Below are 23549 nucleotides of genomic sequence, written 5' to 3' on the forward strand. Positions count from 1 at the left end.
GTTTTCTTTTTTCCATTACCTTTTATCCTAACAACATGTGTAAAACTAAAAGAAAAATTAGAAGCTCCATATAACAAAAAGAAAAGTCATCATCCTATCTCACAAAAATCACCGCTGGGTTAATATTTTCATACATATTTCTATAGGCTTTTTGTCCATATTTGTGTGTATATTAATAAACCTGGGATAGTACAAGAATTGCTTTCTAATCTACCATATCATGTAATATCCTGAATTCTTTTTAAAAATGGCATTCAATCTCCTATATCAAAATCAGAGATATGGAAAGGATTTTAACATAATTAGTCTCTTCTAGTCAAAGATTGGTGTTTTGGGGTCAAACTAGATGCATCGTGGGGGAAAAAAATCTCAGAAATATGAAGGTGACACTCTAGATTGCCTGATTGAAATGTGCTTTAAAAATATTTACAAGCAGAGTTTCCTTTGGTAACTCAAAGCAGACACAGGATTTCTCCCCACCTTGGTGATCTTGTTTGGACAGTTAAGTGGGGGTTCCTTCAGGGTTCCAGGAATTCTTTAAAGATGTGACTGCAGTAAATTTCCTGTAATAAAGTAACTGAAATGAACTACAGGGAGGCAGTTAAACTTGATGCCAAGACTGAATCTTTTCATAATTTATCTGGAGAAAGAATAGGAATCCATGATTTAGTAGAAGTCTATACTGGGTTTGTATTAATACATACATAGAGAGGGTTATCAAAAAAGGAACCCGAATGAGATTGTAGCTTGTTGATGGAATGTTTGTGGATTCCACAGGCTGGACTGAGAGCCTTTCTTAGGCACTAGGTGTGAAGCACCCTTTCTGTTAACCTCCATGGCACTCATGGCACTTATCACAATGGATCAAAATTACATGATCTTGTTTGCCTCTTCTACCAAACTGTAACCTTGATGACTGAGACTGGGAATAGTGAGATAAATCATTGACCATGACTGCCATTTTCACATTACTTACTATATCCAGGCATGTGTGTTTTGCATATATTATTGTATTTGAGGACTCACTTCGACTCTAGGAAATACTGTCTCATTTTACAGATGGTAACCGAGGCTCAAGAAGTAGGGTGAGTAACATAGTGTCGTGCAATTATTATGGAGAAGAGCTGTAATGCTCTCAGGTTCATCATGGAGTCTGTTGAAGTGATTTATGAGTGAATGAATGAATGAATGGGAATAGCTGAAGGCTGTTTAACAATTTACTTAAGTAAAATATAAATTCATAGGAACAATTAGAAAACAAGTATTTTTGTTGTTGTTCCTAGAGGTTATATTAGCCTGCAAATATGCAAAGAAGACCATGTCCTCCAGGTTAGAGTGGAAGAAACTGGGTCGGAGTGTCTCCTTTGTCTACTACCAACAGTCTCTTCAAGGTAAGATGCTGTAGACTTGAGGAGGTGAGAGCAAGAGAACACCAAGTGTAGCCCAGATTCTTTAATTTACAAATAAAAACAGGACAGGGCTAATTATGGACAATGTGGGGGGTTTTATCATTTTATTTTATTTCATTTTATTTCATTTTACTTTATTTCATTTCATTTTATTTCATTTCATTTTATTTTATTTTATTTTATTTTATTTTATTTTATTTTATTTTATTTTATTTTATTTTTATTTTATTTTCATCATGATAACGATACTCTTTAATCCCTATCCCATATTTCCCCCATTCCCCTACCCATCTCCCCTCTGGTAACCATAAGTTTGTTCTCTACAATTAAGAGTCTTTTTCTTGGTTTGTCTCTCTCTCTCTCTCTCTCTCTCTCTCTCTCTCTCTCTCTGTTGTTTTTTTTTTTCCTTTGCTCATTTGTTTCTTAAGTTCCACATATGAGTGAAAATCATACGGCGTTTGTCTTCCTCTGATTGATTTATTTCTTTTAGGGTAATAGCCTCCAGCTCTATCCATGTTATTGCAAATGGCAAGATTTCATTCTTTTTATGGCGGAGTAATATTCCATTTTGTATATATACCTCATCTTCTTTATCCATACATCTATTGATGGACATTTAGGCTGCTTCCATAATTTGACTATTGTAAATTGCGCTGCAATAAACATAGGGGTGTGTGTTACCGCTTTGAATTAGAATTTTTGTATCTTTTGTGTAAATACCCAGGGGTACGATTCCTGGTCCATACGGTAGTTCTATTTTTAATTTTTGAGGAACTTCCATACACTCTTCCACAATAGTTGCTCCAGTTTGCATCCCCACCAGCAGTGTACAAGGGTTCCTTTTTCTCTATAACTTCACCAACATTTGTTGTTTGTTGTGTTTTTGATGTTAGCCATTTGACCGGTATGAAGTGATATCTCATTGTAGGTTTGATTTGCCTTGATGAGGCGTGATGTTGAGTATCTTTCCATGTGTCTTTTGGCCATCTGTATGTCTTCTTGGGAGAAATGTCTGTTCATGTCTTCCGCCCATTTTTTAATTGGATTATTTGTTTTGGGGTATTGAGTCATATCAGTGCTTTATATATTTTGGATCCTAACCCTTTAGCAAATATATAATTTGCAAATATCTTCTTCCATTCCATAGGCTGCCTTTTAATTTTGTTAATTGTTTCCTTCATTGAAGAAACTTTTTATTTTGATGTAGTCCCAATAGTTTATTTCTGCTGTTATTTCTCTTGCCTCAGGAGATCTGTCTAGAAAAATGTTGTTATGACTGCTGTCAGAAAGATTCCTGCCTATGCTCTCTTCGAGGATTCTTATGGTTTCAGGTCTCACATTTAGGTTTAATCCATTTTGAGTTTATTTTTGTGTATGGTGAAAGAGAATATGTTTTGTAAGTATGAGATGAAACCAACAATGACTGAGACCTAGAACACAACACCCCCCAAACAGGACAGAGAACAGAAGAAGGCAAAGTCCGTGGAGACCCTGGACCCTTCATGTCTCAGCTCATTTGTAAAGGATGTAAAATGCAATTGTTCTTGCTGGCTCAGTAGATTAGACTCTTGAGAGAAAGGAGGAAGGGATGGTGTGGAGGTGTGGTGGAGGGTCATTGCTCAGTTGTAGTCATGTTACCCTATGTCCATATCACTGTCTAGAAAGCTAGGCCATCACTAACAAGCCTAAGGAGTTAAGACTTAGGCTTATGGGGAGGGGAGCGGGTAGAGGGTAAATACAACTACCTTTAACTGGCGCTTTATTTTTTTTTATTTGTTTTTTAGTGTTTATTTATTTTTGAGAGACAGAGAGACAGTGTGTGAGCGGTAGAGGGGCAGAGAAAGAGAGAGGGAGACAGAATCCGAAGCATGCTCCAGGCTCTGAGCTGTCAGCACAGAGCCTGACGCGGGGCTCAAACCCACAAACCGTGAGATCATGACCTGAGCTGAAGTCAGACGCTTAACTGACTGAACCACCCAGGCGCCCCTAGTGGGGCTTTATTTTTAATTTTTAATTTATTATACACTTCTTTCCACTTCCTGTTTTTCCTGTTGAATATGTAATGAGCTTTTAAAGCATTGATAATAATAGATGACATGCTAAAATAATTTGCCTCAAAAAATAAAATAAAATAAAATAAAATAAAATAAAATAAAATAATTTGCCTCAAAATAATTCAGTGCTTAGAGGCACAAATAGAATAAAAGCGAGGTGACTTGAGGAAGGTAGTATAGGGAAAGTTAGTTGCATTCTTATTAACGTCATTGTCTTCTTTTTCTAAAAGGTGATTTTAAATATCGAGCCGAGATGATAGATTTCAGTATACGGATCAAAAATGTTACAAGAAATGATGCTGGGAAATATCGTTGTGAAATTAGTGCCCCATCTAAGAAAGGCCAAAACCTGGAAGAAGATACGGTTACTCTGGAAGTACTAGGTATGATGCGCTTGTATCTGTGGGATTACTGTTGTCCACCCTCCCTCCCTCATCCCCCAGCCCTGGGGCAATGAGGCAACCTGGGGGCCCAGTCAGGAAAGTTCTAGAAATCAGCACCTTTCCTGCAAAATCTTGGCTATATCTCCTCTTCACCTCATTTGCTGCTGAAATTTTACTCTCACTAATTTTTTCTGACAAAATCTCTTATCATTTAAGATTATGGTATCTTAATGGCCCTATCCTGTACATAGGAGCAGTTCCCCTAAGAGTTTATTTTTCAGTACCTTTCAGTATATGTGGTATATCTCTTACCACATAAAATCCTATCACATGAGATGATGGAAAAGCAATAAAATGAAAAAGTAGGCCAGAGAAAGAGTTAGAGGTTATTTGGTAAAGAGGGGAAATTAGCATTTACCGTGCAACTAGTATGTGTTAGCCTTTTTCACATATGTAATTTTACTTAATCTTCACTGACATCTTCATTTTTATAGATGAGAAAATAGAAGCTAAATGATTTCCCAAGTCTACACAGCCAATAAGTGTCTGGACCAGGATTCGGACCCTGGTGGAGTTAACTCCAAAGCCAATATATTTAGTTACTCTGAGACTCATCGATAGATCCTAATAGCTCATGCTGACAGTTAGCAGAGGAACATGGTCTTTTCTTCTCCATAGATATTAATATAAACTGTTGATCATAGAGAGTCAAATAACTCCTCTTCCTTTTTCTATACAACCCAGGGTCTTCCTAAAATGCTAGCGATGTACCAGTATAGTAGAAATTTAATTCAGAAAACCTTGCAGGAGATTCAGCTGGTACATCAGTCTTCCGTTGCTACAGAACAAATGATCACAAGCCTAGCAGCTTAAAACACCAGCCACTTACGAGCTCATAGTTCTGTAGCTCAGAGAAGTCCAGGAGGTAAGACTGTGCTCTCTGCCTAGGGTATCAGAAGGATGAAATCAGGGAGTCAGCTGGGCTGAGTTCTTGCCTGGAGGCTCCGCAGAGATGCCCACTGCCAAGCTCACTACTGTTGGCAGGTTTCAGTTCCTGTGGCTGCACTACTGAAGTCTCCATTCCATGCTGGCTGTGAGCTGAGGGCCACACTCGGCTCCTGGAGGCGCCACATCTCTTGCCACGTGGCCCTTTCCACCTAGAGTCCGACAAAAGCATGTTGAATCCTTCCTGTGCTTTGAATCTCTGACGTTCCCTTCTGTGACCGACCAGAGAAAATGACTTTTCAAGGGGTCATGCAATTAGGTCAGACCCATCTATGTTATCTCCCTATTTTAAAAGACAGTAGATTTGGGACCTTAGTTACAGCTCCAAAATCTCTTCGAAGTAGTACCTAGATTAGTGTTTATGGTCAAGAATCAGGTCTAGAAATGGCATATATCACTTTTCCCACGTGCCATTGGCCAGAACTCATGCATGTGACTCCATCTGGCTGCAAGGGGCCTGGCAAACGTGGTCTAGCCGTGTCCCCATGAAGAAAGGAAAGGGATCTCTTGAACAAGTAGCCAGTCTCTATCCCAGGGGTCCAATAAACCCATCTTTACCTGGCTGTTAAAATTCTTGTTTAGCTTATAAATAACCAGTGCCGTTTGACTTCCATCCTTCAGTGGCTCCAGCAGTTCCGTCGTGTAACGTCCCCAGCTCTGCTCTGAGTGGCACTGTGGTAGAGCTGCGATGTCACGACAAAGAAGGGAATCCAGCTCCTGAGTACACGTGGTTTAAAGATGGCGTCAATTTGTTAGAGAATCCAAGACGTGGCCCCCAAAGCAGCAACAGCTCATATACAATGAATACAAAATCTGGGACTCTGGTAAGGTCATGATAAGCATTGGCCTAATAGCAGTCTTGTATTTGGAGAAGAAAAATTATTAGAACTAAAATGATGGAGAATAGAGGGCTGATAACCATTGCTTAAGTGGAGAGAGGGAGGGGGTGCCGGAAAGATGGCACATGCCCACGGAAGTGATGGAAAAGGAGATGGGAAGGCCGTACAAAGAACTAATAATAATAATTTTAACAACTGTCAAAAGGTTCGTTCCTTCAATCTACACGCGCACCGTAACATTTAAATACCAGATCCTCTGGGAAATAATAAAGCATATTGTTGGCTGTGGCTCCTTGACGAGGGCCACACTCCAGCCCTTGCAGCGTCAGCGGGCTCAGTCAGCAGGTCCGATGAATTTTACACTGAGAACTTGGGCAGAAGACCTGCCGTCACACTTCGCTATATTTACTTTTCAAATTTATTTTTTCTCAGAGCAGGTGATAAAAGCCTCAAGGTGAGTTTGAAATGATATAGATTCACCTTCCCCACTTAGCCTCAACCCTTGAAATATCTTATGATGTCAAAGGGAGGCACCAGGGCAGGACAAGGATGGGTTATTTCCTGAGAAATAAGCAACAAAGTCTCCAGTGGATGGATGATAATGACTTCCTTTCAATTATTACTTATGCACCAGTAAATCATTTATGGTTTTAGTCTAACTTGTTGTTAATACTTACCCTTGGCCTTACATTCCTGGTGAATATTTTTATAGTCTGGCTTTGGGGACAGTGATAGATGATTTCATAAAGTGAAATACACGAGGAGAAGCTTTCTGTCCTATCATGTTGAAGTATATAGAATAAAAGGGCGATGTGTAGGCGGTGGGTGATGGAAAGGGAGAGAGAAAAGAGAGTTCATGGATCAAAAGCCTGGTTTTTAGGAACATGCATTGCATGAGGATCTAAGACAATGAGGAGGTGCTCCTTAGAGATTCATGGCTGTCATGGATGCAGTCCACAGTGACCACTGCAGTATTGAGGGTGTGACAGGAGGGCACCAAAAGAATGATTCTGAGTACCCCTCTCACCCTCTGCACTGGCAGCATCCTTTAAGGTGTTCAGGACCCACTGAACCCTCCCTCCCTCCCTTCCTTTCCTCTCTCCCTCCTTGTCTGCCTTCCTTCCTTCCTTCCTTCCTTCCTTCCTTCCTTCCTTCCTTCCAGAAATTCACAAAGGGAATAAATCCACTAATAAAAACTACGAAGCCTATAATACCAAAGTCTTACCTTTCAGTTATTGTGGCAGAGAGGAGAAGGAGCAAAGGTTAGCCCTTTATTCTTTCAGAATTTTCAAGAATTCTACAACGGAGAGGATTTGTAACCCTGTAAGCTACACCCATTACGATTTTCCTAGGCCCTAAGCTACTTCCTGGTAGGAGTTCTGGCCCTTTAGAGGAAGTGTTGATTGTTTGCTGCTGCAGCGAGCTCACTCGTGGCTGAGAAAACTGCATTAGCCCCTTCAGACCAAGGAGGCCTGCGTTTCCAAGTGGTACGTCCCAGGACTTAGAAATACTGACAAAACGTCATACCACCACATGCTGTAAACTTTGAAAAATGCCCACTGCCTTCTTAACCATACTGCCTCCTCAGTATCACAAAACAAAGACACTTCCCCGTATATATTTAAGTCCTTCTCTGTCAAAATAAACAGGAAGCCTAGCTAATTACGCCTGGAAGTCATGGCAGATTTTTGAATTCGCGGTAAAGGTATAAAGGCCTAGGTGGTGAAAAAGGAAAGGCCTACTGATGGCTAAAATTCAAGGGATGCGGTTACTTTAGGAGTCTACTTAGAGATTTATTGCTTAACATATATGTTTGTTTTCCTTCCGCAAATAGCAATTTAACACTGTTTCAAAACTAGACAGTGGAGAATATTTCTGTGAAGCCCATAATTCCGTGGGACGTCGCAGGTGTCACGCGAAGCGAATGCAAGTAGGTAAGCATGAGATAGTGGGAGGAGCAGTGGTTTGCAGCCAGAACGCACGAGTGCTTGGGGAGAAGGAGCAAGGGGTAGGATCGGGCCGAGTGATTGGAAAGATAAGCCAGACGGAGTGTTTAAAATTCGCTTGGACATGATGTGTTGCAAAAAGCACACATTCTGTTCTTAGTTCGTCTCCCAAACAAGCCAAGAATGTTTAGCATTATACTGTTGAAGTTTCTTAATTTTCCAGATAATTGTTTTAAAAATATGCTTGTCCAGGCGGCCTTTTTCAAACAAACACTGTGACTGTTATAAATTGCGCAGGGTCAAGGATTCGGTATGGTGTTGGATTTCTAGCTCCATCACTTCCTAGCTACATATTCTTGGGCAAATTATTTAGCCTCAGCCTCCCCAAGATGGAAGTAGTAATACTCTGTCTTCATAGGGTTATTATGAAGATTCAAATAATCAGTATTTGAGGGGGTGCCTGGCTGGCTCAGTCAGTACAGCATGAGACTCTTGATCTTGGGGTCGTGAGTTCAAGTCCCATGTTGGGAGTAGAGCTTACTTTAAAAAAAAAAAAAAAAAAAAACAGGGGCACCTGGGTGGCTCAGTCGGTTAAGCGTCCAACTTCCGCTCAGGTCACGATCTCACGGTCCGTGAGTTCGAGCCCCGCGTTGGGCTCTGGGCTGATGGCTCACAGCCTGGAGCCTGCTTCGGATACCGTGTCTCCCTCTCTCTCTGCCCCTCCCCCATTCATGCTCAAAAATAAATAAAATAAACGTTAAAAAAAAATTTTTTTTAAACAAAAAAAACTCAAAGTGTTATTGAAATAGCACTGGCAGATTGTTGGCTATTTTAGTTGTTGTTATCAGATTATTATTGGTAATTTTTTTCAATCTCCTAAAATACAGTGCTTTACTTATCAGAGTAGGCTCTCAAGGCAAACCATAAGAGATCTTACAAAGCACAAACTGAGAGTTGCTGGAGTGGGGGTGGGGGATGGGCTGTATGGGCGATGGGCATTAAGGCGGGCACTTTCGGGATGTACACAGGTGTTATATGTACGTGATGAATCACTACATTCTACTCCCGAAACCATTATTATACTGTATCTTAACTTTGATTTAAATAAAAAAAAAAATAAGACATGTTAAATGTAGTTATGAATCCCTATTTGCTATAAAACATACCTGCCGTATTTCACAACGTAAGCTTCTTAGAATTCAAAAAATTAGTACTCGGGAATCTTTTCAGATTATATGAGTTCCAGAGCAGATACTTACTTTCATTTTATTTTTCATAATTTGGTTCAGTTCTCCCTTTGTGAAAGTCCTGTGTTTTGCAAATGGTTGTGTAATGGAGGGGGGTAGCTGGAGATCGCACCTGCGGGGTGAAAGGTCACTCAGGAGGGCTGCACCCTGAAGCTGAATACCCATGGCTCCCCTGGGGTCAGGAGCTTGTCTTCATCTTTGTGAGGTCAGAAATTTGTTTTTTCAGTGTGCTCGGAGATAAGCAGATACATGCACACTAATTTGTGTTGTTTATGTGCGGTTAAATTCTTGGCATTGTCTTTTAAAGAAAATATGATCTTGTTAGAGGTCAGGATACCCTAACGTATAAGAAACTCAATAGGGTATTCTAATTTCCACAAGTGTCTTTTTGAAATTCAGAGATGCATATTATCCACCAAATTCACTCCAAGTGTTGATGGTAACAGTCAAACATAAGTGTTTGCTTAAAATATCAGAAAGCATCCCTCTTGGGGCGCCTGGGTGGCTTAGTCGGTTAAGCGTCCCACTTCAGCCCAGGTCATAGTCTCGCAGTTTGGGAGTTCAAGCCCTGCGTAGGGCTCTGTGCTGACAGCTCAGAGCCTGGAGCCTGCTTTGGATTCTGTCTGTCTCTCTCTCTCTGCCCTTGCCCTGCTCATGCTCTGTCTCTCTCTCTCTCTTAAAAATAAAAATAAACATTTAAAAAAAGAAAAAAAAAAGAAAGGATCCCTCTTAGTGCTGCTTTGGAGTTATCATTAGAAAAATTTATCAGAACATGTTTAAAATTAATGCATTAGTACAGTGTTTCTAACTTCATTCATTCACCTACTATCCTCATGTTTTTTATGGTAGCCTTATTCCCCCTGCAGTATTACTGTTTTAGTTTTTTTTCTTTACATGGTCCCATTTAATTTCAGTGCCTGATGTAGTCTCACCTTAAGAAATCATATCTGTGAAGGCATGGTTTTAATGGACTAGTGAATGTTTTTCCCTGGCCTGAAGTAAATAAATACATACTAGATGAAATTCAGTAGTTGGTGTTTTGCTAGTATCACCACTATAATTTGACTAGGATTTTCCCATTATCTCCTCTTTCTGGTATAAATTAGCTTACAAGTTACAATTAGTTTGTTTAATGCTCATCCATTGATCCTAGGTGTTTCATGCCCTTGGTTTGGAATGTATATCTTTTGAAATCCGTAAGAATTCATGAAATCACATATCAAAGGTTTTTTTGGTAAACCATCAGTAGTAACTTGTAACCCCAAACAGAATCTGTTAACTGCTTTAAAGAAGCTCTTTTTGAAGTTCAGAAAGAAGGTAAATCATGGGTCTGGTGATCATTCCCAAGCTGCCCCTGTAAAACTCCACAAGACCCCACTCCCACTTAGTATTTTAACAGTTTGGCTCCTTTCCTTTCAGTGAGAATAATGATACCTTCCTTTCATACTGGACTTTTTTTTTTTTTCTCAAAGAAAGAACACAATAGGTTTGTGTGTGTTACATTTTCTCGTTAGTAAGGCCTAAGGCGGCTTTAGAACTTGCTCTCAGTCTCGCAGTAAATGGCAAATAGCATGAGAACATGTTACCTCTAACTTACAAGACTCCTTCCGTTTCACTAAAAAAAAATAAAATAAAAGTTTTACTGTGTCTTACAGGAGAAGACATTTTTTTTTTGTCGTTAAATGTCAAATTCACTGTCGAACTGTAAGACGGATTTTTGTCAGATAATAACCTTGAGGTTGAAAACTCCACAGATACCACATTCTTTGACTACTGCAAAGAAAATAGTAGATACAGTTTGGTTCTAAGGAGTTTCATTTAGTTACCAATTTGCCTTAGATTATGATTATTGTGGATTTTTTCCCCTATTAATTTCATTTTGCCTTAGATTATGAATATTGTAGGGTGCCTGAGTGATGCAGTCAGTTAAGCGTCTGACTTCAGCTCAGGTCATGATCTCACAGTTTGTGAGTTTGAGGCCCACGTCAAGCTCTGCTTGGGATTCTCTCTCTCTCCCTCTGTCTCACTAAATAAATTTATTTCTCTCTAAATAAATAAATAAATAAACTTAAAGAAAAAGAAAAAAAGACTATGAATACTGTGGATATTCCCTCTCTGCTATTTTTATAAAGATTATTTTATTTTTAAAGTTTATTTATTTATTTTTGAAAGGAAGGGGCAGCGAGAGAGGAGAGAGAAAATCCCAACCAGGCTCCTTGCTGTTAGCACAAAGCCCGACTTTGGGCTCGAACCCACGAACCATGAGATCATGACCTGAGCCAATATCAAGAGTCGGATGCTTAACTGACTGAGCCACCCAGGCACCCCTCCTCTATTGTTTTAAGTTAATAAATAGCTGGATCTCATTGACCTCTGAATACTTAAGCAAAATTGAACTGAGTTTATTTTTTAAAAATTTTTTAGAGGGGGAGGGCAGAGAAAGGGAGGGAAACACAGAATTCAAAGCAGGCTCCAGGCTCTGAGCTGCCAGCACAGAGCCCAAAGTGGGGCTTGAACTCATGAACCGTGAGATCATGACCTAAGCCAAAGTCAGATGCTTAACCAACTGAGCCACCAAGGTGCTCCTGAGTTGTTGTTTTGTTTGTTGGTTTAAGATTTTACTTTTAAGTAATCTCTACACCCAACATGGGGCTCGAACTTACAACCCTGAGATCAAGAGTCACATGCTCTACCAATTGAGCTAGCCAGCTGACCCTAAAAATGAATTGAGTTTATACCAAGCAATAATTAATGTTTTCTACTCTGGTCAAATTACTCAGCCTTTCAAAAGGTGTATCCAGTTTTCTTTCTTAAAAAAATCAGTTAACATTTCAGAGACATATGAGAAAATTAGTAACACTTGGCATTAGAAAAAAATTTTGTGGGGTGCCTGGGTGGCTCAGTTGGTTAAGTATCCGACTTCGGCTCAGGTCACAATCTCACAGTTAGTGAGTTTGAGCCCCGCATCAGGCTCTGTGTGGACAGCTCAGAGACTGGAGCCTGCTTCAGATTCTGTGTCTCCCTCTCTCTTTGTCCCTCCCCTGCTTACGTTTTCTCTCTCTCTCTCTCTCTCTCTCTCTCTCAAAAATAAATAAAAATTAAAAAAAAAAAAACTTGAGACCAGAGAGTTTTATGATAAGCATACTCACTTAAATAATGTTTCTTTAAAAAAAAATCTTTCCCCAGGGGCGCCTGGGTGGCGCAGTCGGTTAAGCATCCGACTTCGGCCAGGTCACGATCTCGTGGTCCGTGAGTTCGAGCCCCGCGTCGGGCTCTGTGCTGACAGCTCAGAGCCTGGAGCCTGTTTCAGATTCTGTGTCTCCCTCTGTCTCTCTGCCCCTCCCCTGTTCATGCTCTGTCTCTCTGTGTCTCAAAAATAAATAAACGTTAAAAAAAAAAATTAAAAAAAAAAAAATCTTTCCCCAAATGTGTGGTGCTTTTAAATATCTAAAATTACTGTTGAGAAAGTGCTACCTAAAATTTTCTCCAAGTTATTTAATCACATGCTAATTAATACTTGCTTTTAAAAACAAGAACCCTTTGAAGAATTGTTCCTTTAAAATGTATACGTAATCTACATATTAATCAATACACAGGCAGTACCCAAATGACAGAGGAGTGAGGCTCATGAAATCCTTATGGACGAGCTGGAGAAATGTGATCCAAATTAAATATTTAGACGGATTCACACATAGTTGGATCCCATACCCAGAGGGTGTAATAGATCCTATTATATGAAGGGGGGTGTATAATAGCCTCTTCCATAGTTATTTCCCTAACAAAATCATAATCATCATTTTATTAATTACTTGAATGAGGGTATTTTTGAGGCAGTTCCCAATTACATAAATATTAATCTCGAAAGGTTAATAATCTAATTCTTGGACAACAGAATCTGAAAAAGCTTCGCAGGTTGGTAACAATGGTAGTGATTTCAAAGTGAGTTCCAAAAAATCCAGTTGTATTAGGTTAGAGGGAAGATGACTTAGTAACAACAGGAAAAAGTCTTGGGGAGTTTAGTTCATTTTAAACCTAATGGGATGACAGCTTAATGGCATATATGTAGGTGGGTGTGTATATGTGTATATGGACACACACACAAGCCTGATTAAATTCAAGAAAGATGTTACTGATTCTTAGTTGTTTTTGGTTTTTTTTTTAACGTTTATTTATTTTTGAGACAGAGAGAGACAGAGCATGAACGGGGGAGGGTCAGAGAGAGAGGGAGACACAGAATCTGAAACAGGCTCCAGGCTCTGAGCTGTCAGCACAGAGCCCGACGCGGGGCTTGAACTCACGGACCACGAGATCGTGACCTGAGCCGAAGTCGGACACTTAACAAACTGAGCCACCCAGGCGCCCCAACTGATTCTTAGTTTTATAGAACAACAGTGGCACAGCTTTCTTTGGAGTTGATTGAGTTTTCCAGCATTGGTGAAATTGACACAGATGATGATGTAGAAGAATTTTAAGTAGAATTTGGGGGGTATGTGGTGGTGTAATACTTGAATTCACTGAACTTTGAAGGTCACTTCCAGTGTGATATTTAATCTTTTGAAGTTTTACCTCTACAAATGACTGCAAGAGAATATACCATATGTATTATTTCTGAATCTAGAATTTCTTTAAATGTAAGATTCTTGCAAAACTTAATTTTTTTTATTTAAAAAATTTGTTTAATGTTTATTTTTGAGAGAGAGGGAGAGAGAGAGACAGGGTGTGAGCGGAGGAGGGGCAGAGAGAGAGAGAGAGAGAGAGAGAGAGAGAGAGAGACAGAATCTGAAGCAGGCTCCAGGCTCCAAGCTGCCAGCACAGAGCCCAATGCAGGGCTCGAACTCACAAACTGAGATCATGACCTGAGCTGAAGTCGGATGCCCAACCGACTGAGTCACCCAGGCACCCCAATTCTTTTTTTTTTTTTTAAGTGTATTTATTTTGAGAGAGAGATTGTGTGCGCAAGGGAGGGAGGGGCAGAGAGAGAGGGAGAGAGAGAATACCAAGCGGGCCCTTCACAGACCCTGAGGTGGGGCTCAATCCCGCGAACAGTGAGATCATGACCTAAGCTGAAACCAAGAGTTAGCTGCTTAACCGACTGAGTCACCCAGGTGCCCCTCAAAACTTAATTCTGTTAATATTTTCAAGCAATTTTGAACCTTGTCCTGGAAGTGAGTCAATTGAACAGGCTTTAACAGCATGAAACTATCCATGTTTACGGTATAGAAGCCAAGTGGAGCTTTTGTGATTTTTTTTTTCAATTCAATAACTACATCTGTCTGTCTGTTTGACCCAAATTCATGCATGGTTTATTTTGCATTCCAGACGATCTCAACATACGTGGCATCATAGCAGCTGTAGTAGGTGTGGCCTTTGTGATTTCTGTTTGTGGCCTTGGTGTGTGCTATGCTCAGAGGAAAGGCTACTTTTCAAGTAAGTGGATTTCACCCTTCTTTGCTAGACAACTTCCAGTGGATATAGTTTTCTTATGAGACATTGTTTCTCCCAATTAGTTCTAACAAACCCTAGATACTATTTTTCATTGGTTTTTCTGCAGAAGAAAGTGTTCAACATGACATGTAGGTGAGTTATGAAGCACTTTGGCAAACATAGGGATGAAAGGCAGAGCTGCCTGATCGGAACATTCAGGAAACACCACAGAATATGTGAGAGGCGCCCTGGAGTGGCGTAATGCCGCAGCACTTACTGGGATAGTCAACATCCATGGATATTTCCAGTATATTTACATGTATTTAAGATCTCTTTACGTTAGGAATTACATATCTCAAGATGTAAATTGATTTCCACTTTTATCATAAGAAGTTTCAGTGAAATATTCTATCAGCGTCGAACAGTGGAATGTGGAATATCAAATTTAGCACCACTGTATATACAAGAGAATTAGTCAATAAAAACAAGTGGGGAAGGGCAAAGAGAGAGACTCTCTAGCAGGCTCCCCAGTGTCAGTGCAGAGCCTGATGCCAGGATTGATCTCAGGAACCATGAAGTCATGACCGGAGTGAAAATCAAGAGTTGGGCGTTTAACCACTTACTGAGCCACCTAAGTGCCCCACATAGTTTTTACTTCTTCAGGTTTAGACTTTTTATAACTCCAAACCCCCATTTGATGATAAAATATGTTTGATATGAACGATTATAATATGAATTATTAAAAAAAATAATGTTTTATTCTCTTAACATATTTCTCTACTCCCGGTCTTTAAAATTATCTGAGAGCTCAAAAGCTGTAGAACTTCATCGCATCCATTGGCAATAGTGTAGAAAGCAGAGTTTTTTTTTAACAGAATAGTACATTTATAGCATAAGCAAGTTTTAGACCCGTTGTTTCACAGTGAACATTGATTTTAGAATTTAGGTTTAAAAAACATTTTATGCAACACAAAACTTAACCTATAAATAGATACTATGTCATAAAATGTTTCCATGAGCATTGTTTCAAGAATGTTCCCTATAATTAAGAATAACTGCTCTGTGAATTAATAGTTCTTTTCCTTAGTGCTCCAATCTTAGACTAGTGTGAATGTAACTTTCTGCGTGGAATCCAGCTGAGTCCCCCTGCTGGCCACCAGTGAAAGTACAGACAGATAAGATTACTCCAGAATTCTTGCCATCTTTATCTCCCCTTGTAAAAAGTATCTGTCTGAACGTTTTTATTGGAGGCTTGGTGAATACATTTTTCTTAAAATAATTAAAGATTCTCCGTGGGTATTACGAATTCATTAGTGAAGAATATTACTCCACAACCTATCCGAGAGGATCATTTTCTTAAACTTGCTTGCATTTCCGATAAGAATTGGCAAACTATGACCTGTGGACCATATCCGGCCTGCCACCTGTTTTTCTGTGGCCCACAAGCTAAAAATGGTTTTTACAAATGAACATTTGCAATCTGTTTGATAACAAGGAACACTAACTTTGAATCTTAATTAAGAGAAATGTTATTCCCTCCCCAAAGAAGAATTCTAGTCTTCCAATTAATAGACCTATACTTAAGACTTTATTTTTATATGTTCAGTTGTATTAATAAAAATTTTTGGAAACTTGCTCTCTCTTATTATACAAGTACCTACATAATATCCTCAGTTTTACCTATTGGCCTACAAAGCTTAAATATTTGCCTCATGGCCCTTTACAGAAAATGTTTCCCAAACTTGATTAGAAAGTGCAGATATAACAAGAGAGAATCAAGATTGAGAAAAAGAAATTAAGCCTAAACTCACTTTTATATTAATATATTAACATATATTATGTTAATATATTAATATATTAATCTGCATCATACCATATTAACTCTTGCATTAATGATATACACTTATTCTTTTGTAGAAGAGACCTCGTTCCAGTAAGTATACTTTCTTAAATGCATGCCTTTCCCCCACCTCAACTAATTTTCTGTTAATCATCTGTTTCAAGTCAAACATGAAAAGTTGGTTGTGAAGTATCCTATGGAAGTGACTCATACTTATCAAGAAATACATCCCACCTCATGCCTCATGCCTATCTGTCAATGTTGCTCAATTACCTAGAGAAGAAATGTAGTCACTAATTTGCCCCTGTAGGCATTTCCGTAGTACTACTTTGGAAAATATATTTGCTGTATTTTGCTAAACTGAAAAATTTCAAATAAATTTTTACTTAACAGCTTTTCACATTTAATTGAATACTTATTTTGTGCCCAACCCTGTCCTAGGGAATGGCAATACGGCAGTGAACAAAACAGACCAAATAACTCTCTGCCTCACGGAGCTTACATTGAAAAAGATGGACAATACACACAAATGTAAACTCTGCAGTTTGTCAGATTGTCATAGTATTATGGCGAAAACTAAAGCGGGTAAGAGAATGCACAGGGTGGGAGTGGAGACTGTCCTTTAGGGTGGTTAGGAAGGGCCTCACTGATGAAGTGATATTTGAGAAAGACCCGAAGGAGCAGAAATCTGTCTGATACCCATGAGAAGAGCATTCAAGCAGAGGAGAAAGAACGGATGGAAAGGTCTTGAGGCCCGGCTTGCCTGGAGTATCTGAGGCATATCGAGGGGATTGGTGTGGCTGAAACAGATTGAGGACAATGGAGAGAGGGGATGCACAAAAGTAATGGAGGCCAGATTACATGGAGCCCCTTCCGGGCAGTTGTGAGGAGTTTGACTTTGATTCTGAGTAAGATGGGAAGTCGCTGGAAGGTTTTGAATGAGGGAGTAGTATCCTGTTACTTAATTCTTAGAAGCTCACATTAGCTGTTCTGTGAGGAATAAACTATAAGGTGACATAGAGTGGAGAAAGCAGGGAGACCAGTTAGGAAACTACCCAGTAATCTAGCCGAGAGAAAATGGTGGCTGGTTCCAAAGCGATGGTGTTGGAGATGTTGAGAAATGATAGGATTCTGGGTATATTTTAAACAATTTACTGATTTGTTGGATGTGGATATGGGAGAAAAAGAAAAATCAAAGATAGATCCAAGGATCTGAGAAGAATAGAGTTACCATTTACTGAAATGTGCAAGACTTCAGGGGGAGCAGGTTTGGGGGGCTTAGATGGGAAGGTCTGAATGTTTTGGAATTTTAATATTTGAGATGCCTACTAAGCTTCCAAAAAGAGATATTAGTAAGTAACAGAATGTATAAACCTGGAGTTTGGGGGAAATATGTTAACTAGGATTAGAAATCTAGGAATCAGAGATCACCAAGTTTACGTGCACTTGATTTGTGACGGTCCGTTCTGTGTACGTGGAAATGGCAGACCCAACCCAGATCTATGGTCATTCCCCTCTACTCTCAGCTGCGTGGCCTCAGATACTTGCTCATCTTCTAAGTCATTTTGAAGACTTAGCTGCCTTTGATTTCCTGTTCCCAGACTTTCTACTCAACCCTGGTCTCTCTGTCTAATAATATCCCACTACAAGTCCAAGATGACCTCCAAGTTATCAGGGATAACAGTAGCAAAGGGGAAAAGTTCAGAAAACAGGTTGCCTGATGATATAGCTGCTCTGCATTCCACCCTAGGCAATTGTAGGGACTTCCACTTTTATTGAATAAGGTAGAAAGTAATGGGAGGTTTTGGACAGCATCATCTTATACAAGGGGAAAGGCTGGCATTGCTATGGCGAGAAGGTAATTCTTTTCTTCAATCACGATGTCTTTGTTAACGCAGGTAGGAATCTGGGAGACAATATCTTTACTCCTAGATACGTTTTTGCCGTTTGTCAAATCCATCACCCTCAAAATTTTGGGGATAATGAATTGGATGTTATAGTAATTTGCTAGGGCTGCCGTAACAAAGTGCCACAGACTGAGTGGCTTAAACAGAAATTTGTTTTCTTACACTTCTGGAGGCTAGGGATCCAGATCAAGGTGACAGCAAGGTTGGTTCCTTCTGAGGACGACAAGGGAAGGATCTCTTTCAGACCTCTCTCCTTGGCTTATAGATAGTCTTCTCTCTGTCTTCATATTGTCTTCTGTCTGCCTGTGTTTGTGTCTAAATTTACTCTTCCCGTAAGGCCGCCAGCCATATTGGATTAGGGCCCACCCTAATGACCTTATTTGAATTTAATTACCATTTTAAAGTCTCTATATCCAAATACAGTCACATTTTGAGGTACTGGTAGCTGGGACTTTAGCATGAATTTTTGAGGGGAATACAGTTCAGCCTACAACAGATGACTAGAACCCTAGTTACTGTGTAAAGCTTTCTTCCCATGGGAAAAAGTGAACTTTGATGATAATTGATCAAGCTTTCAAAATGCAAAATGTTAAAAAATTGGTAAGTTAAAAGTGAGTAAGTTTCTGTTCACATAATCCACAGAAATCTTTAGTCCTAGGGCTACAATGAGATCCCTAGGGTTTCCTGGGCCAATCCCTTGCTGCACGGCTTTCTCTGTGAATCTTGTCTACAAACAGAAGATATTCAGTTGGGATTGCTGGCCTTTTTTTTTTTTTTTTTTTAATACTGTCTTTTATATTCTATAAACAGGAGAAGTAATTCTGCATCTAAAGCCACCACAATGAGTGAAAATGTGAGTATGTTTAAAGCATATTTATAGATCAGATGTGTTTGGGAAATGGGGCAGGGAAATGAAGTGATTGTACAGAAAGGATGAATTTTGACTTTTAATATACTTTGTGCTAGTGTCTATTACTGGTATTTATTTATTTATTTATTATTATTATTTTTTTATTATTACTGGTCTTTAGAGGGAGCTGAGTAAATGTTAGTTTCCATCCTCCGTCTGGGACGGTATGATAAATTTGCCCAGCATTTGTAGACCAGTCGGGGCTTTGCCATACCATAATTTTCTTTCATGATGTTTGCTATTATTATTCAGCCTTCTTAGCATCATTAAGTCTGGTATTATCAGCTCCATTTCATAGATAAGAACATTAAGACACAAGTTCTCATAGGATTACAGTGGTAGCACTGGATTCAGGGACCTTGACTCTTGTCAGCTTGCCTCAGCAGATGGCTTCCAACAGATCTGTGATTCCAGGACTCTCCTTTGGTTATACAGAGAAGTTGGAAAATTTACGGATATGGAAGATCCTCTGCTAATACTGAAAGGCACATTCTAGAAATCCCTGAGGAGATGCAATAATTATCTAACTCAGATGGTTTAGGCAACATAAATTGGACCCTTTTGCATTCATCAATACTAGAGTGAAGCAGTAAATACCATCATTGCTCAGACTTTGTAGCTCTCTGCATGGATATTCAACCTTCTGGATTATTTTTCAGGAATGTGGGAAGGAAGGAAGGAAGGTTTTCAATGTTTTTAGAGGTCTAAGCCCTTTCTTGAGAAACAGAGCATGGGTTTTCTGAATTCCTTGGCACTCTGGCAGGGATCCTCTTAGGTATCCTATTTGTAGAGCTTGGGGTAGGCAGTGGACACGTATTTTAAACAGATAAGTGATCCTCATGGATATGAACTTTATGACCCACGTATGCTGCATGGATTCTTGTTTTCTGCCAAAATTTGATTTTCTAAAATTGTCTACTCCAAACTCCATCATAGAAGTCACTTTATTTGTGGTTTACTATGCCAAAATCATATTTTCATTAGTAGGTAAGCAGTCTATAACTCCATATTTATAGAAAGCAATATGTAACTCCTATAATTTCTAGAAAATACTCCTTAAATGTGGAATAAAATAATCGCATCCTACCAAACAGTAAGAGACACTGTGGGGCACCTGGGTGGCTCAGTCAATTGGGCGTCCAATTTTGGCTCAGGTCATGATATCACGGTTCATGGATTCGAGCCCACGTCAGGCTCTGTGCTGACAGCTGGGAGCCTGGAGCCTGCTTCGGATTCTGTGTCTCCCTCTCTCTCCGCCCCTCCCCCGCTCATGCTCTGTCTCTCTCAAAAATAAAATAAACATTAAAAAAAGTTTTTTTTTAAAGATACTTTGTGGTGGAGTCAGAAGAGCAAAAACCTTTTATTTTTTTTCACTGTCTTCCTCTCAGTTGCCCTCATCCACTGAGAAGTCGAGCCTCCAATTGTCGAGCCTCCAATTTGCCCCAGAGCAGAATTTCTTGGTCTTGGCATTACTGACAATTTCTTATAATTCTTATGTTGTGATTTTTTTTTTTTAAGCTTTATTTATTTATTTTGAGAGAGCGAGAGAGAGAGAATCCCAAGCAGGCTCCGCACTGTCACCATAGAGCCCAACACAGGGCTCGAATTCATGAACTGTGGGATCATGACCTGAGCCAAAATCAAGAGTTGGCCACTTAGCTGACTGAGCCACCCACGCGCCCCATTATATTTGTAATTTCTTCTATGAATTCTTCTATAATGAAATCTTACAATTTTGTAGAATTCTTGGCTGGGGGGGCTGTACTGTGCATTACAGAATGCTTAGCAGCACCCAACCTCCACCCTGTCGATACCAATAGTATACCCCTAGCAAATAAGATTTCTCCTGCTCTAACTCCCACATTTACTTCCTTACTCTTTAGGCAAAGTTTCAAAGATCTTGTCTCCTAGTATTTATTTAATTCCCCGCAAAATAGAGTTAGTTAAATATATGCTGGGTTGTACCTGTAAGATTCTCATAGTGCATGTAGCTTTATACTCATAAAATGTACTTATTTCTTTAAATATGAATGAATACATTATACTTAAACTTGTTTTTTTTCCTTTTCCTAGGATTTCAAGCATACAAAATCTTTTATAATTTAAAATAATGCCACCTTTGAGATACACCAAAACCACAGTTGTTACACAAGCTATTAAAAGATTTAAATCTCTGCTTTGTCTTACATTTGCAAGGAGGTACATGAGGAGATTAAATTGGTATTTCATTCTAATTTTTATGATCGCTAAATTACTTGAAATTGTTATTTTAAACAAATAGTTCTGTCAGCACCTAAATAAAATACGGTCTGGCTTCTTGTGTCTGGACAAAGTTAAAAGAATCACAATACTTTATAGTATTCTGGGGTTTATGAGATGTTAAATGCCCTAACTTCTGGAGGAGGTTCGATTGTGAAATGAACCCACAGAGCATGAAAATATAAACTGCATCCACTTTCTGTACAAGAGTCTGATTTAGAGGGTTCAGAAAACACTCTAAGACAGATGCACTCTAAAACACTTTGACAGATGCAAAGGGAACCTCTGATCTTATTTCTACCAGAATCCTCTTTTCTCCCCTAATACAATCTGTATTCCACTGCTCATTTATCACTAATCTATTCACAGAAGGGAGGTAGCAGGAGTGGGTCTTATTCCCAAGGATTTGCACTTGTGTTTATTTTTATTTCTGAGAACCAAAAACAACACGAAGAAATACCTAATGACCAGAGCTCACTCACCTGATGTCATTGATTTCTTCATTAAATGTAACTTTGAGAGTCGAACCCAAACCCAAATGTCTTCTTTCCCTTGAGTTGCTTGTTGCTGTTTCCTTCTCCTAAGAACGCTTTGAAGATCATCAGTGAACTTGACATCAGACCTCTCCACTGGACCCCACACACATAACCTTGCAGGCAGGCACCCTTCTCTGCATGATGGGGACTTCATATTTGTCTCTGATAATCATGCAGTGAAATTCTGGGCTGGGTCAAGTCCAGAATTAATAATCAAATCCAGTCCTGCTTATTGAAGAGCCAGAGATACAGAGGAGAAAGAGTTGTCTAACAAATGAAATGAAAAATCAGTCCAATCATCTGGTTTCTCCACGGTGTCCAAGCTAGTGTTACAAAGTGAAAATTCCAATGATCCATGTAAGAGTAACTAGGCTGTGCTAAAAAGCATAATCTTCTATAACTTATTGTGATTATTCAGTTTATCTTGAAAATAAAATATGGGTAGGGCATTTCCAGTTCTGGGCAAATCTGGATGAAAAGCTTACAAACTTTGACAACTTTGAACATGGTTAAGCTACTTTTAAAGGAATCCATTTTTCCCTCAATAGACAAAGCAAATCCCAGGATTCACTGGGCCAACAAATGATACCTGGATACCACACCGGGTCACTGGGAAGATGTCTGTTGTCAGACTGTGCCTTGCCCCCCACTCTTCTGTGGCATTGGATGCTTCTCACCAGACTCCTTGCAATATTTCCTATAAAGGGCCAGATAGTAGATATTTTAAGCCATACTGGTTTTATGGTGCCTGTTACAACTACTCGACTCCACCTTGGTAGCACAAAAGCAGCCGTAGACAATAATAAATGGCACGTTTGTGTTCCAACAAAACTTAATTTACAAAAACAGCAGGCATAGACAGGACTGGACCCACACGCATACTTTCCCAATGCCTGGTGCTGAAGCATGAGAAAAAACACCTATCTATAAGCTTTTGCCAAAAAAAATAAAAATAAAAAATAAATTAAGCTAAATGTTGCCCATGCTTTGATTTGGTTTGGTATGAGGAATGCTTTCTTGTTGCATGGCCAAGGGTCCAAGAGTGTACGTGAGTCTCAAAGATGGCTCTTCAGGCATACCTACCAGCACACAAGATCAACTTCTTCAATTTAAATGACACAGATTGTGGGGGAAAACATGCAGTGCCTTACTAACAGATGAAAGCTGCTGAGCCATTTGGCTAGAAGACTCATCTTATAAAGTGTTAACATATAACACTCTCTGAGTCAAATATGTATTATACATTATCTTAATATATTGTACGTAGCTAAGTAAGTCATTGTGTACAGGATGCTTGCTCCCACACAAAGGACATAATGTTGAGCACTCGTTTTCCATTTATTAAAAGTATATCCACCATTATCTGGACTTGTGTTTCCATTTGCTTTTGAGGAACTTGAATATTAACAATATTATAATATTGAGGCAAAACCTCATTATAATTCATAGAGAGTTTTGATTTTCTTTTCCTGCAGTGAAATTGTGTTCTATAAGGATGAGGGCTCTAAAATCTCTAACAGCAAGTTTTGCTTGGTTTTAATTATCGTTGTTGCTATTGTAACTAGATTTAATTTATTTTTAGTTAGGGGTTTAACCTAACTAAATCTGGAACGATTGTTTTTTAGTATAACTTTGCGAAGAATTTCCTTCATCTCATGAGTGGTTTTGTTTGATTAAAGTCTATGTTAATAAAAATAGCTGAACTTGTTCAACTTTTTAGGCCCATTTAACCGGTGCAGGGGAAAAGTCATCCACCTATCGTTCAATAAAACCTGGGGAAACTATGCCCT

The 23549-nt window shown here is 39.2% G+C and overlaps 1 protein-coding gene and 1 long non-coding RNA gene across 4 annotated transcripts in view; one reads left to right on the forward strand and one right to left on the reverse strand.

Annotated features, from left to right (window-relative positions):
- The window catches only part of JAM2 (junctional adhesion molecule 2), a 63111-nt gene extending 39994 nt beyond the window's left edge, over positions 1 to 23117 (forward strand). The window contains exons 3-11 of one of the 3 annotated variants that reach the window (XR_015240395.1): positions 1284 to 1391; positions 3694 to 3846; positions 5473 to 5675; positions 7525 to 7624; positions 14203 to 14310; positions 16225 to 16240; positions 16589 to 16732; positions 18865 to 18907; positions 21038 to 23117. Coding sequence is in view for 2 of the 3 variants with exons in the window: in XM_086675777.1 (XP_086531903.1) it covers positions 1284 to 1391; positions 3694 to 3846; positions 5473 to 5675; positions 7525 to 7624; positions 14203 to 14310; positions 16589 to 16732; positions 18865 to 18899 (851 nt within the window). In the remaining variant the exon portion in view is untranslated. The remainder of the gene's footprint in view (positions 1 to 1283; positions 1392 to 3693; positions 3847 to 5472; positions 5676 to 7524; positions 7625 to 14202; positions 14311 to 16224; positions 16241 to 16588; positions 16733 to 18864; positions 18908 to 21037) is intronic. The other 2 variants (XM_086675777.1, XM_086675778.1) reach the window with 2 other exon arrangements.
- On the reverse strand, positions 1799 to 5537 carry LOC147577559 (uncharacterized). Its single transcript, XR_015240397.1, has 2 exons — positions 5410 to 5537; positions 1799 to 5003 (listed from the first exon to the last, which is right to left on the reverse strand). It is a non-coding gene; the product is annotated as an uncharacterized LOC147577559 (long non-coding RNA).
- Positions 23118 to 23549: the final 432 nt, after the last annotated feature.

This window comes from Puma concolor, chromosome C2 (genome assembly GCF_028749965.1).
Source record: "Puma concolor isolate L17-30 chromosome C2, mPumCon1.1.hap2, whole genome shotgun sequence".
Taxonomy (NCBI): Eukaryota; Metazoa; Chordata; class Mammalia; order Carnivora; family Felidae; genus Puma; species Puma concolor.